The 15,720-nt window shown below is 42.1% G+C and overlaps 1 protein-coding gene across 1 annotated transcript in view; it reads right to left on the bottom strand.

The window, feature by feature from the left end:
* Positions 1-3,614: 3,614 nt before the first annotated feature.
* Positions 3,615-15,720, bottom strand: part of LOC143025420 (uncharacterized) — a 17,735-nt gene continuing 5,629 nt past the window's right edge. The window contains exons 2-6 of the mRNA XM_076185079.1: positions 13,966-14,088; positions 12,877-13,090; positions 11,968-12,108; positions 9,965-10,101; positions 3,615-8,849 (exon numbers count right to left, since the gene is read on the bottom strand). Coding sequence (XP_076041194.1) covers positions 8,644-8,849; positions 9,965-10,101; positions 11,968-12,108; positions 12,877-13,090; positions 13,966-14,080 — 813 coding nt within the window. The 5' untranslated portion in view covers positions 14,081-14,088 and the 3' untranslated portion in view covers positions 3,615-8,643. The remainder of the gene's footprint in view (positions 8,850-9,964; positions 10,102-11,967; positions 12,109-12,876; positions 13,091-13,965; positions 14,089-15,720) is intronic.

Raw genomic sequence — 15,720 nt, 5'->3', positions numbered from 1 at the left:
TCACGTTTCCAATCAATTAATTAATTGAAGTGAAAATTGAAACTCAATTTCTTATCGAGAATCATTTTCAAATATTTCACATGATCTTTGTATGGAGGCATGGAGTCGTTTAGGAATAGGGTTGGAATTTCTTCTCTTTTTCTTATTCGACAGAGGCGAACAGCTTTAATTTTCTCTGGAGAGAATTTAAAGCCTTTACTTTTGGCCCAAGTAGTTGTAAAATTTATAGTATCTTGTATCTTCCGATCTGCTTCCAATGCCGATGACCTGGTACAAACTATTGCGTAACCATTGGCATACATAAGCCAAGCCATGTACACCAACTGGGGACTTGCTCTAGTAATCCGTTGATGACAATGTTAAATAGAGTTGGTCTGAGAACACTTCCTTGGGGTATGCCTTCCTCTTGTATAAATGGCGAAGAAAAAGACGAGCCCATTCTAACTTTCAAGTGACGATCTGAAAGGAAATATCTTATGACAAAGAATATGTTACCTCCGACACCCCAATCAGCGAATTGTTTTAGGACTCCACATCGCCAGATAGTGTCATAAGCCTTTTTCAAATCAAAGAAGACTCCTATGGCTTGGTTTTGTACAGCAAATGCATTCTGAATTTCCTGTGTGAGGAATAAAAGAGGGTCTAAAGTGATTCTGTTTTTTCTAAAGACAAATTGTCTATTAGACAAGAGATTTTTTGTCTCTAAAAAACAAAAAAGTCGTGTATTGATCACTCGCTCATATATCTTACAAATACAACTGGTAAGAGCAATAGGTCTGTACCCCTTGAGGAAGACTGTAGTCTTTTCCAGGCTTTAGTACAGTAACAATGACTGAAGTTTTCCATGACTTTGGTGAAGATCCTGAGCGCCAAAATTAATTTAGTATGTTTAAAAGGAATGCTTTGGCACAAGAGGGAAGGTGTGGAATCATAGATTAAAGACTTTCATCTTCACCAAGTGAAGTTGGATTATAGGCTTTTGAGTTTCTGCTAATCGGACGGACAACCGTGGTATTTTCTCTAATATTGCTAAAGTGAAGAGAGAAGTGCAGAGTACTTGAAAAGTTTGCAAAGTGCTGATCAAACACTTCTGACACTTCATGGAATCATTTATTTTTAGGATGGGTAATGAAGATGGTACAAAATTTCCTCTCAATTTACGGATTCTATTCCTTACTAATTTTAGTGGAGAGTCATATATCAATTCACTTATGTATTTGATAAAAGATTCTCTTCTTGCTTCTTTGAATACTAGTTTTTGTTTTGCTAGGTCTCTTCTATAAATTGATTAACTTCTATAGGTAGTTTGCAGTACCTCTTGTAGTAGGCTCTTGTGATTTTCCTACTCAAGTCACAGACATCAGTCCACCAAGAAACAAGCGGACGACGGGGATTGCACTGAGTTCTTGGAATGGACATAGTAGCCCCACAAAGTAAAATGCTCACTAGATATTCGTAAGGTGCGGATGCACTGGGAAAGCCATCAACTGTATGGTAAACTTTAGTAGATTCACTATATGCTTTCCAGTTTCCCTCATCAGCTTTCCATTTAGGTAAGCATGGGGATGAGGAATTTCTAAGAAACTTCATATGAGTAGGCCAGTGATGACTCCCAAGTAAATTTTCATCTACTGGCCACTGATAGTCTAGCCCTAATGATGTAAAACAGATCGTAAGGTCTATAGCAGATTTGGACTTATGGAAAAGATCGATCATACCTAGTTGGGGAACCATCTTTTAACAAAATGACTGTCATTATGGTTGACAAGTTCTTCAATAATATTACCCCAACGACCACATCTACTTTCACCTCATAACCTATGTTTGGTATTAAAATCCCCCATTAGTATAAAAAAGTTAGGGTAGCTGGTCTATGTAAATTGTTTAATTCTAAAAAGCCTAGGATTGCCAGGATTATCCTGCAGTTTACTTTCCAAAGAGGGGTCTAGATAGAACACAGAGCAATCTATCTGAAGAAAATTTGTACTGTTGAAGTTTGTAAAACAGTATTTAGTTGAAGTATTTTATAATTTACTGGCTTTTTTCCTATGATACCAGTACCTCTTTGGGCTTTTAATGCAGACAGGGAGGGAAATCTATGAAAAAAGCAAAGTTATGACCATATTTGGAATATCATTTCACAATTTAGTCTCTTGGAGACTGACGGCAGACGCGTTTTCTTTGAAGGGAGTCCAGATTTGTTCAGAATAAAGATGATCCACATATGTTCCAGTGGATCAGGGACATCTTATTATTTTTGTTTTTATAAGGGCCTCTGATAGGGTTTGGTCTAACAGGTATTGCCTTTTCTTTCTTCGATTTCCGAAAGTGGTTACCGGAAGGAGATGATTTTCCAGAAGGTCTACCAGAATTCCTTCGGCAGCCATCTGTCGTAGATTGAGGAGGAAAGGGAGTTCGGAGCCTCTCGTTCTGCCCGGCCTGCAACTCCATATATTCAGTATTGAGTACCTCTGCAACCAGAGGTATTGAGTTCAGACTCTCCTTGGGTGAGGTCCTTATATCTGGGATAGAGTCTACCTGAAATGCTTCTATATTAGGAGCCTGGACGGTTTCCAATGAAGCCTGAGGAGTTCATAGAGATAGGTTGATGGAGGTCTAAGAGGTGGAAAGTGGAGGAATGGGGGCAAATTTGGGAATGCAATGTCCTTTAGTGGTATTGGAGTAATCAATCAACCATTCCTTTGCCCCTGGTTTCTCTTCAGAAAACCGGCAACAGCTCCCGAGCAGGACCACAAGTCAATTAAGAGATGTAATTGTCTGGAAATTGTTAATGTGGTGTATTGTAGTACGTGTTCTGTATCTTCTGTGTGGTGGTTGCATCTAGGGCAGTTTGAATCTGACCAGGTCTATTCTGTGTTGGTGCCGTTTTGCTTTGTACTAATTACTTTAGCAAACATATAGGGAAAAATAAAAACTCGACCGATGTGTATCCCAAACACTTTATTGGTAACGTTGGGAACATCCTTACAAGAATATACATGTGAGAATATTTGAAGTCCCCCCCTCCCCCGACCGGCGAGTCGCGCTTAACGACCGCCGCACCGTTTAGAAAACTAATATTCATCCTAGGAAACGTAACATAATCTTTATTTACAATGTAGCAAAGAAAACTAAAAATTCAAATATCCTATAGAGTATGTCATTATGGATGAAAACAATAAAAGACTGGCTAAACCACCAGACCTGTTCTCGTAAATACTGTCAGACTGTCTCAACCGTCTGTCTTTAAAAAAAATTCGCCGTACAGCTGGAATAAGAGCAAGGTAGTGCGGGGTGAAAGATTGAGAAACAAGACATGTCGAAAGCCAATGTTCTCTTGGAATACGTGACATCACAGACGTGTTACAAAATACGAAATGGAAAAAAAGTGGTTGCGACGGTTAGCACAACAAATCAAATTTAAAAATTTGAAAAAATAGTTTGCAACGGATCAAACGAATTTGTCATCCCTGGACTGCTTCTGCTACATTGAACTGGATCTGGGTTTGTCTTCGTAAGCTGTGTTTATCCTTCGAGGAAATGGAAATAATTTTACTACAAGAGACGCGACGTCTGGAATTATTGCTTTATTTTATTTTACACGAGAGAGAGAGAGAGAGAGAGAGAGAGAGAGAGAGAGAGAGAGAGAGAGAGAGAGAGAGAGAGAGAGAGAGAGAGAGAGAGAGAGAGAGAGACTGTCTCAATATAGTAACATCACTGCCTACCCACGACTCGCTCATCATATCTAGAAAAAACAATCGTGACAACCAACAAAAACGGTAAAGAAAGCTCTCAACCCACATCTTTGGGTAAATGCTGACGTCACCATAGCAGGGGAATGAGAGGAGGGTGGAATGAGAGGAGGAAGGTGGAATGAGTAGAGGGGAGGAGGAGAGAACAGGGAATAGAAGAAAACTACAAATAGCAGAGGGGAGGTGAAGAGGGGATGGATATAGAGTTAATATACAGGGAGGAAGGAATAGTAGGGAGGAGGAGGAGGAGGAGGAGGAAGTAGGAGGAGGAGGAGGGAAGAGGAAGAGGAGGAGGAGGAGGAGAAGGAAGAAAATACGAGGGAAGACAATGGGAATGAAGGAAGGGAGATGGAGAGTCCGTTGCTTATAAGAACATTGTTTTTCAACATGTCTGCCTACTTGCCAAAATCGCTACTTTGTCGTACGCATTTCACACAGCCTTGGAACAGCCAGAATAGAAAACGGAGGCTAAGGAACTTGAAACTTGCAAATCGCTAAAATAGAAGATATATAAAAAATAAAAATAAATAAAAGAAATACTCTCAAAATTCGTATTAATATTTGATGCTTCTTTAACAGGACCAAAAATGAGTATATTAGTCTGAAAATGATGAGCAGGAAAATCTAGCCATAAAGGTGACAGACGAAACGTGTGCACAGAATATTATGGCCCAGCCTCTTCTGAAGCTGTTTTATACTTCATAAAGCTTCCACTCAGTTCAAGTATCGCAGACTCTGGGCGTTAGGAGTCTTATATTAGGCAGAATTGCAGTCCTGGATCCATCCCTACTGACCGAGATAATTTAGTGGCAGCCAGAACCAAGTTTATGAATCATGTTGCCATGTCAAAGTACGAGACAAAAAAATCCTCTACATCTTCCCTTTTACAAAGGCAGGTCTATGCTCTGATCGATTTTGAGAACCGTTTCTTATGAGATACATTGGATCAGGCGTTCGGAGTTTCTTGGCAAGCAGACGACGACAGAGGACGACGTCGCCGCTGACAAATGTCGACAATATGCTGCGTCGTGGCCTAAACAAAGGAGGAAATTGCATCTTTGCGTGTTGTGCTCTTTGTGTGTCTGTTGGTCTAGAAATGTATTGTCGTCTGTGCCTACGTGACCGGATCTAATTTGGTTTCTAATCACTGTTCCCGCCAATAATTTAGAATCGACATTTGTACACGTACGAACTTGATGATCTTGAATGAGGTACATGTCAACTTCAGATCATATTCATATCAATTTTAGTGTCAAAATTGGAATTATACTTTTGCCTTATTCTTCACTAGTTAATTCTCACCTATAACTCCACCCTCTCGTAAATATAGACGTATGAAACCAATATACCAATCTCTAATGAATGCGCTAAGCAGAAATTTAATATTCAAATAGTTACAGATTTAGATTATATAGAATGAAAACATTTCAAATATCCCTGGCAAACCTGTTTAACGTAGTCATCCAAAGCATAAAAGTGATTAACCCTTCTACTCCAATTTCCGAAAATATCGTTTTCACTAACTCAGGCAACAACACCCTTTACAAAAATTCAGTCTAAAACCTTTTCCTTCGAACGGAATATTCGTTCCAATCCTACTTCTACGCGTTCGACTAAGCAACACAAAGAATTTGTTCGTTTGTTTATTGTTTGTGTGTTTATTTTGCATCTCCGACCTCGAGGTCTGTAAAGTATCCTATCGGCAAAGGTTGCCGTTATAATCCACTAAATTATTGTCAACCATTGAGACGTACAGCTAACAAATCCTCAATCCCCTTTGACCATCCCACAGTCTCTGTGCGACTTGAACCCCGTCCACAGAAGCATTCACTGTCAGCCGACACAAGCGAGAATATCGTTTTCGGTGACTGACTTGTTCGTGTTTGTATGAAAGCAAAGTCGATAATTCCAACATTAAAATTCTCGCTTGTATCTCCAGACACTACGCTCGTGTGGACAGGGAATTGACATAAGCTTTAATCGTGAAACATCCTCATTTTGGTAGCTTAACACTTCCCCCAAAACGAATAGAAAAAATGTACGTCAGCATCCTAACCAAGGTCGGTCTCCTTACCCGTGCGACATCTGTTTACATGGTACTTGACCTGTGTGACCTAATCCAGTAATACCACCCGTGGCTTATGTACAGATTTCGTTTTTGGTTAACGTCAAATGGTTCTGTCTAGCCGAAGACAACCCAGGGCTAAATGTGACCATGATCTAGAACTGATCGAAATTGATCTGAACTACTCGAAACAGTTCATCCAATCCTGCTTTGGGGCCTCCCAGCGGGATAAAACCGTTAGGCGTTCAGCAAGATCAAAAAATCGTGAAGTGGCTAATAGGCCTCACTGAATCATCACGACATTGGGCAGTGTTATCGAAAACCCGAGAGGTGCCTAGATTACTCCTAGAAGTAAATAAAAACATCACAGGATTCAACTTCAATCCTAGGATTTATTGCTTTAGAAAAATACTAGGATTTACCTATTTTTGTTCAGCATCATGGTATACTTGACTGACTTTGCTCTAATCAATACTAGACTGAATTAATTCGACTGAGTTAAACCTGCACAGTATACCATCATGTCGACAGGATTAGGTATTGAAAGTAGTGGAGGAAATGTCTTATGTTATTATTTTCTTGTTACTATTCTACATGTGTTGACTGCAAATGAGGGCAACTGTATGTGAGCGGGACTGGAACACTTAAAGGTTTTCTTTCCAGTTTCCAGCGAAGGCGTCTAAAAAGGGAAGTGGGGGAGGAGTCGGGAGAGTTTCCTGGAAGCTAATTGGTCCTTTGTGCAGTGCGTCACCATTCAGAACGCGCTATTTGTTTACAAAGTTATACCTATTGCATATGCAGGCGCGATATGCCACCTAGAGATAAAATAAATTCTTCACAACTGAAGTGCTAATGTATTTACACATCTACATTCGAAATACCCTAACTAAAGCTAATCCAGATATTTCAATTTTGTCAATTCTCCAAAAGGATCAATTGCAATTTAGTTTATCTCTGCTTTAGGTGATCGTAATTCACTTGTGATCAAATTGACAGCCATTAAGGTATTGTATCCTTAAAGTTTCTTAATTTTCTTGTGTAGAGTAAACAAATTATTTGTTTGCACTTCTTGAAGAGCTCGAGTCCAGGATCTGCTCGTACTTGGTACTCACTACGCCTAAGCAACCTTACATAACCTTTGATTGTCAAAAAATTTGATGCAGATGTATACCCACATACCTGTACAAATCACCAAATACTTTCTCTATAGTATAGCCTTTGAGGAATAAAAAGAATCTACAAAATATTCATTAAAATTGTTCTGGAGAGCTCAACAATTAAAAGAAAGGAAAAAATATATTCATCTACCGGGTTCCCTAGATTCGTACGGACTTTTCTCCAAAAACGGAATTCTCTAAATTATCTACAATTTGGGGAATTTTCCGGACGATCATCGTAAAAGAAAGACAGACATCTAAAACACAAATTAAAAAATAATTTTTTCGAAAGCTTACGCGTTATCTATCGTGCATCCCAGTTACTCTCATCATCATCATCTCACTACATGAGCGAAGGATTTTATCTTAATATCCACCTGGATCGTGTGGAGGGTCAGGCAGCATAACAAATACCGAGGCTGATTTCTGGATCGCGCGGATTAATGGTCAGTTAATTATAAATCTGTCTCCTGGATTGTTAGGCATTTCGTTGGAGTTCGGAATAGCAATGGTCCCCCAGAATCTTGAGAAAGGTTAGCATACGCATCGTCTCCAGAGTTCGGGTTGTCTCGCGTATTTTGTTGCCTAGATATATTTGTATTTTCTGTAGGTTAGGGAGTTCCTTGTCACATATCGCTTTCGGATATCAGAAACGACCAATCACACATCCTGATCTCCAATTGCAGAAAGACGGGTATTCGAAAGAACACAGGAGACGTTAATTTCCTTTGGGTATCTGAAAGTACACAGATTTTTTTTGTTTTTTTTAACCAAACGTACCCCATGTTGCACCTGAGGTCGTCGCGCAAGACTGTAGTATTGGTCCTCACGCCTTTCGTCCCAGGATGATGACAGGCGTGGAGGCGAGAATTAGAGTACGAACGTAGAGGCACGTCGAGCACAGCATCATAACAGTTCTTAGAAAAAAAACCTTTTACTCTAGAAAGTAACTGTGGCGTTCAACAGAGTAACTGTGGAATATGTGTAGATGACGTGTAGTTCTTTAAGGTAAGCTTGGATTATTTTTTTCTGTTTTATCATATGAAGTAGGTCCAGTGTTCTTTCAAGTTTTACGAAATAGACTAAGTTTGCGGAGTTAGTTCAGATTATTTTTCAAGTTTTTTTTTGTCGAACAGATACGCCGTTTATCTTTTTTTAACGACAGTCACGTATACAAGAACAAAAGCCATGATCATTGTGAAAATCTGCAGCCCCGCGCGGAGTTCTATAGGTCTTCTGACACGTTCCAATACTTGCAAGAATGCTATGTTCATAAATCTAGCGAGCTGTCTAGACCAAATGATCAGTTTAGAATAGTCTGCGTTACCCTCTTGTGATGATCATCTAGACTCTGGCACGAGGCTGTCGACAAAGGATTAACAGAGAAAGACCTGCAGCCTTGGGAACATCTAGGTCTCCATTGGGGACGAGGCGGACACCTTGAGGAGGCGCACGGTTGTCCCTGCCCCAGAAGAACAGCATATGTATCCCAGGATCTACGAGACCCATCCCGCAAGAAGGGGACTCCTTGTGTTCCGTGGTACACAGGCACCGTTCCGACGTAACGATGGGTGTGTCCCAGGGTACACAAACACCTCCCCTAGAGACTTGAGTAGGCTCTGAGCGTGGAAGCAGCGGCGTGGTGGTTGATGTCGACGTATCCCCAATATCAAGCGGCGTAGCTCATAACTGGGTCATCGCCAATCTTGTTGTTGGTGTAGAGGGGCCGCTTGCATCCGCGAAGGATAACCAGACCAATGCGGGCCACTAGGCAGAAGACAGCCGTGCCAAGGAGGGCCACGATGAAGTAGCCGGTTTCGATCGGCACCAGGTCGTATTTCTTGAAGTAGATTCCTACCACGGCGTGCACGATAACTGGGGAGAGACAATGAGAAAGTAGTCACTTGGGAGACTTTACAAAGAAAACTACATCAGAACACGATCATGTTTGATAATTTGTGATCATCACAATCAATAAAATGCAACAGACTGAGCCCTATAAAACTACGACATTCATATTTGTCCCCTTTTCCCTTGAAAAGCGGAACTATATAAGCACTCTCCATTCCTCTAGCACATTTCCCTCTCAGACACACATTAAAAAATATCACTAGCCAATCCACTACAACTATTCCTCCCTTCGCCAGACACTTCAAGTTGCCTGGAACAGATGGCCAATATTTGGGCCTAGTCCAATACAAGAATTCTCAAATCCTATCAGATCCCAGGGATACAACTGTGATAGATTTACTCAACATGCCCCAGAACTACCAAGGTTCTGATTATGCTCTTTGTTGTGAACTTATTTTTCAAAATACAGTGTAATTGTTCCATTGAAAGATAAGTCAGTTGAAGATGTAGGTCCTTTATGGGCAAACTGTTTTGTAAACTTGAAACCTCAAAGATGATATTACTGGGCGAATGGTCCAAAAGTCAAGAATAAAAATGGCTGAACAAATAAAAGACCTGAGAGATCACCATCGCCATACTACCACATATCACCCACAAGTTGACGGACCAGTTGAAAGAACCAATAGAAATATTTGATAAACAAGAAAGCCATTTCGATCCCCATCCATCACGTAATACTACTCCTCCTGTACCCTCTCCCTCCCTCTCTCTCTCTCTTCCTCTACCCTCTCCCTCCCTCTCTCTCTCTCTTCCTCTACCCTCTCCCTCCTTCTCTCACTCTTCCTCCCCCCCCCTCTCTCTCTCTCTCTCTCTCTCTCTCTCTCTCCCTCCCCCCCCTCTCTCCTTCCCTCTCTCTCTTTCCCTCGTTCTCTCTCTCCCTCCCTTCCTCCCTCCCTCCCTCTGTCTCCCTCCCTCTACCTCTCCCTCTCTCCCCCTCTCCCTCCCTCTCTCCCTCCCTCTCTCCCTCCCTCCCCCTCTCTCCCTCTCTCCCTCCCAAGCCCCTCCTCCTCCACACTAAAAAATCGAAACCCTGAATGCCACGAGGGGACCTTCCTTGATCACACCTCGACGCGCCTCACCTGCGTAAGGCGTGACGGTGTAACGGACGAAACGGTCAAGAACGGTGTTTTCGAGGATAAACCAGAGGATCATGATGGCCGACAGCGTGCCTAGGACCACGTAGGACACCGTCTGCATATCCAATCCGGCTTCGTATCTGCGAAAAAAGAAAGAAAGAAAGGAATTATGAGGAGGAGGAAATAGAGCCTCGGCTTTGTATCTAAAAATAAAATAGAATAAAATAAATAAAAAGTAGGAGGAGGAAAGCTAGGTATATTAGGAGAGAGGCTAACTGCTGTAGGACTACCAATGGCATGAATGAAATAGCTTGAAAGCAGCCAGAATAAACAAGTAAAAGTCCCATCCGGTGCGGAAAGGACTACGTGAACGAGGCTACAAACCTTGTTACACCGATGCAGTGCAACAGAGACAAATAAAAAAAAATATTTTCTTATCCCCAATCCCTCTCGTTCCACTTTCTCTTCCTACTCCTCCTCTCTCTTTGACCAATGCAAGACGTGATCCACGCAAGTTGCAATCCAATAATGCAATCCGTCTCGAGCGCGTGTTTCTACTTCCCCCAGTCATTAAGGAAATTGGTCCGGCGTCCTGAAGCCGCACGCTCACATAGCAACATCTGCAGTTTTCAATTTGGTGGGTCCAGAAGCACGGGGGTCTTCATCAGAACCTCAGTTTGGCGAAGACCTAAACCTATGTTGTGCAGATGCGGAGGTTCTGAGTTCGGCGAAGAGTCCAAATGCACGAAGTCTGAAGACTCCCAGATCGGGAAATACGAATCCTCGAAGGCGGCAACGTTTCCGTGTAGAGATGAGACTGTTGATAGAATCTGAAAGCGGAGCCTGTTGTGGTCTACACCTGAAGAGGTCAATGGTTTGAATGACTTGTCAATCGGTCAAGAGTCCGGCAGTTCACCTCAGTTTCTTTCTTCGTCGCTTGATAAACTCGCATGTGGATTAGCAGCGACCGCAAGGAGGTCGATCTAATACATCACGTCATTCAATGGGTTGGAAGGAGGCGACCACGATCGTGCTTGACCAAGGTTTCTTTCACCTTAGATTTGCGGCTTCCCTTCCTTTCTTTCTTCCTTCCTCCTTCCTTCCTTCCTCAGATACTTCGTCCCTTCCTTATTTTCTTTCCTCCCTTCGTCCCTTCCTCTCTTCATCCCTTCCTCTATGCGTCCCTCCTTCTTTCTTTCATTCCTTCCTTCCTTCCTCTACCTTTATTTTGATCAAAAATTTACCTCCTTAGTCATGATTAGGGATTCTTATGAAACCTATATCATATCATATCCATAAACGACAGCTTTAAAGACAGCTGACGACTATATGGCAAGTTAGTGAAGTGGTTTTCAAATTATTTTATTACTGATATTCAGCAAGATCAATCAAAAAGGCAATTAAAAACACGTACACACACGTGGGTTTCCAAAATGGAATTGAATTTGACTAAATCAATCAATTTGTGATTTCAAATATTAACACTCACTTAACAATTGTGTATTAGTTCCATCTTTCTACACGATATTGGACCTATGCATGTAGAGCTTATGTCCTTATGACAAAATCCCCACCACACAGACATATCAACCCCCAGCTCCCTCTCCCCGTCCTTCTGGGTTCTGCTGTATTCATTCTCAGTTGTTTATTTTCGTCTATGTACTTGTTAACGCTCGAATGAGCGAAAAGTTGTACAAATAAGAAACTCGTCCTCACATAGTGGTGCTTCTACTGACGTATACAGAAAACTCGTGGTAATTAGCGATGTACCTGGCCATTTCCTTCTGTGTTGAGTTGGCTTCCAGATGATTAAGAAACAATACAAGATAGGATGCGTTAGAAAATAGGTTGACAGTCCCCTGCCTAAGAGCAACGACCTTACCTTGAAGGACATGCCTTTACCAGAGGCAATGCCGAGATTGAGGAGAGCAGCGACGGTGGTTAGAAAATAGGTTGACAGCCCCTGCTTAAGAGCAACGACCTTACCTTGAAAGATATGCCTTTACCTGAGGGCAATGCCGAGATTGAGGAGAGCAGCGACGGTGGTCCAGGCTGTGTAAAGGGCCAGGCCATTGTGCCACAGGATTCGCAGCATCCAGAGGTCGACCTTAGCGTGGCGCGCCATCCAGGGTCCGTGCACGTAGACACTGTGAGAGGAAGAACAGGATGACGCTACCGTCGGCCAAAGCCCTCTTGTGGTGTGCGTGCATGCTAATGGTATTGTACGTTTGTCACATATTGTACTTGTTAGTAGATTGGGAAATAAATGCTTTCCCCTTTTATATATAATTTCTATGAAATTTATATACTTTCAGTTATTAGGATTATGTTATTTTTGTACAAAATGTGTAAAAACTAGTGAGACAACGCGCGTCTCTGAATTTTCCCGCCAACCCAAAGTGGAGTCAGTCTCGATTCCGCTTACAGAGCGTACGCACGCTTGTTCTGTAGTCCTAAATCATATATATATATTGGTTTCGATTTTGTATCATTTAGCCACCCCAATACAACCCGGTTAAGTCCCATCACTTGAATAAAATCGTCTGATATGAACATAACCTCAATCTTCAAAGTATATAGTTTATATGTTGATTTTTTGTTTGATCATGTACATGGTAGTGTTCTTGATTATTCATGAACTTTACATCGAGAGGAATATCCAAACCAGGGAAGAAAATGTCACGTTGTTACGGAAAAAGGTCACGTTCCTATTAATGCTAAAAGTCCTCAGAAAAGACAAAGAGCAAGCGAGGAACATCGAGAAGAGCGACATTCTTGCCAAAGACAGTTAACATTACCTGTGGACTTGCAGGTCCAAAAAAGTAAACGAACTTACAGATGAAAAAGAAAAGGATAAAACACGACATGATGAACAAAGACACAAAACGACGACGATTGTACTAAGCGCGACCTACTTTCTATGTAGCCAGCCAAGGGCGATCCAGTTGGAGAGGGCGATGGCCCACAGGAAGGCAGACGAGTAGATTATGAGCTGGTGGTCCCACAAGAAAACCCAAGTGATGTTGCATAGGAGGTTGAAGGTGTAAATGGCCACGGGCCACGGAGTCAACACAGGGGGGCTCATGAAGGCAGCGCCAACAGCGTTGCGCCGGCACAGAAGAATCAAGGCTGGAAAAAAAACACACAAAAATATTTACAACTTTGGTCGAGGGTTTTGGGCACAAAATAGCGGTTCTTCATCTCTCCCTCTCTCTATTCCATGCAATGCTGTAGGAACAATCATCCCCTTCATAGAGTCTTCTCTTCGTATACACCCCCGGATTCCTATTTCCCATTGTACTTTTCACCCCAACACATTTTTATACATATGTATACATATACATGTACATACAAGTATATGCATACATATGATATATAAATATATATTTACCTCCATCTAGGGTGTTGGCTACATGTTAATGTACAGTAAAATCTTGCTCAGCAGCATATAGCTGCTACTTTAGGGACTGTTTAGGGCGCCCCTACGGACCAGTGTCACACATTATTTTGCTGTGATTGAGAAATGATGCTAGTTTATTGTAGTCCGTTATGCTGCTCCCTTCTTAATACAGTCCTGTACCACTTTCTTGAATATATATTTACATTTTCGCCTTTGCCCCCTGTGGTTGGGGGAAGAAAGAATACTGCCATCGAGTTCCCGCTCGGGTCGTAAAAGGCAACTCCAACGGGACAGAGGATGGGACTAGGCATCCTACTCTCAGTAACCGTAAGTCATATGCGTGTGTGTGTGTGTGTGTGTGTGTGTGTGTAATAATAATAATATACGGTTTATTGGGTATAGCAGCATTACTGCTGAAAATATACAGCATACAGAATAATAAAATTATAAAACAATGACAGTGAAAATATGTTGTTACAGACATTAAAAATTAAAACAGTAAGCTAATAAACAGCTGTGTTGTGTTGTGTTGTGTGTGTGTGTGTGTGTGTGTGTGTGTGTGTGTGTGTGTTAGCGCGCAATTGCTAAACCTTCGACCACGTACCATAGACATGAGCCATGAAGAGCCACACGTAGATGACGCTCCATATGATGAAAGTGTATCCTGCCGGGGTGACATCAATCTCGTACTTGGCCGAGAGGTTCCCCACACTGTTCATGAAGATCCCTGTCGCGAGAAAGGACATTATAGATTATCTCTTAAATACGAAGAAGCGTGGGTTAGGAAAAAACTGCAGTTTAAGGAAGCACAAAGAGGTCAAAGTCATTTCTCTAAAGCCAAGGAGCGTTCGTTAAAAAATGTATTTCGAGGGCATAAAGCGGTCTAGATTATTTCTTCAATGCGAAGGAGCATAGGCAAGTAAATAAATGGATTACGGGGGTACAAAGCGTTCTAGATTATTTCCAAAGCAGCGTAGGTGAAGGTAGATAAAAGTCGATATGAAAGAATAGCTCTTAGGATAAAAATAAATAAACTAAGTAGAATTAATGCTATTAATATAACCACAAATCCTACAATATCTTTAAAGGTAAAACGCAAAAGAATGATATTCGTAAGGTAAGAACATAAGAATGAAGGAGACTGCAATAGACCATAGGGCCTACACTAGGCAGTTCCGTAAAAAGGGAGATGAAAATGTGTCTGGATACACAAAATCGATTAATTTGCATTGTGGGAGAGACGTGGAGTGAGAATGATGATGTGAGAGGGATGGCAAAATAACGAGGCGAGAAGGCGAGGGGACATCAAGAGGGAAAAATGACGGGAGGGGACTGAAGTGAGGGTGAAAGAGGGGATGAGAGTTCAGTGAAAGGCCGGTGTCACACTGCTTGGCGCCGCCGTTGCGGCTTGTTGTTGTCCATAGCAAATTCACCCTTATGTGTCATTAGACTCGAAAGGTTGTAATAGTATTTCAACCAGGGGAGATGGTGGTCGTCATATAAAGTTCTGTCTATCACCAGGTGATTTTATTAATCTACTGTAATTCAACTTGCAAACGTAATCTGGCCGCATCCCTCACCACCGCATAGTGTGACACCGGCGATTGGGGAATAGTGTGAGACCTGAGTGAGGCAAGACACGCGTATCGTTCCACGGTGGGGGAAGGTCTACAGCCCTGTCAGAAAGGTCTACACTTCTGTGAGAATTCAAATCATTAACACACATATACAAACATACACACATTATATATATATATATATATATATATATATATATATACATACATACATTAGTCCTCACTCCCGGTCCTCGCTCCCGTCCCGCGACCTTACTGACCCGCAAGCGGTCACATGGGCCACGATCGCGTCCCCAATAACGTGACTCGACTCAGAGCTTTCTTGAAACTCACAGCTGGACAAAACCTCCTTGAAGAAACACGTGCAGCTCACCAACCTAAGACGATCCCTGTGAGGCCCACAAGGATGACTAACCTACACCTCGGCCAACCATGTGACATAAACATTGGATCCATTGAGTCACCGGCGTCAGAATGTTTTGCCTCAGACTTCCCCCACACATCACCACGCCAATTAAGAGCCCGTGTATATAAGAGCTGAACAGACGCTGAAGATGCAGATGCGTGAGCCCGTTTCGATGTTCCTGCTATCTCACCTCCTACCCCGATCCCCCGTATACAGATCGCCTAGAGACACGACTTGAAACACAGTCGTCACCTCCCTCGATGTCTCGTCCCCTCCCCCTTTTTCACGCCCTTAACGCGATCGCCCCCCCCCCACACACACACAACTGGCGCCCAACATTCATTTCTAAATAAAACCAGCTCTCCATCAGAGTTTG

The sequence above is a fragment of the Oratosquilla oratoria genome, chromosome 5, assembly GCF_046742065.1.
Source record: "Oratosquilla oratoria isolate Oo_2021 chromosome 5, ASM4674206v1, whole genome shotgun sequence".
Taxonomy (NCBI): Eukaryota; Metazoa; Arthropoda; class Malacostraca; order Stomatopoda; family Squillidae; genus Oratosquilla; species Oratosquilla oratoria.
This window is presented reverse-complemented; position numbering and strand designations above follow the sequence as displayed.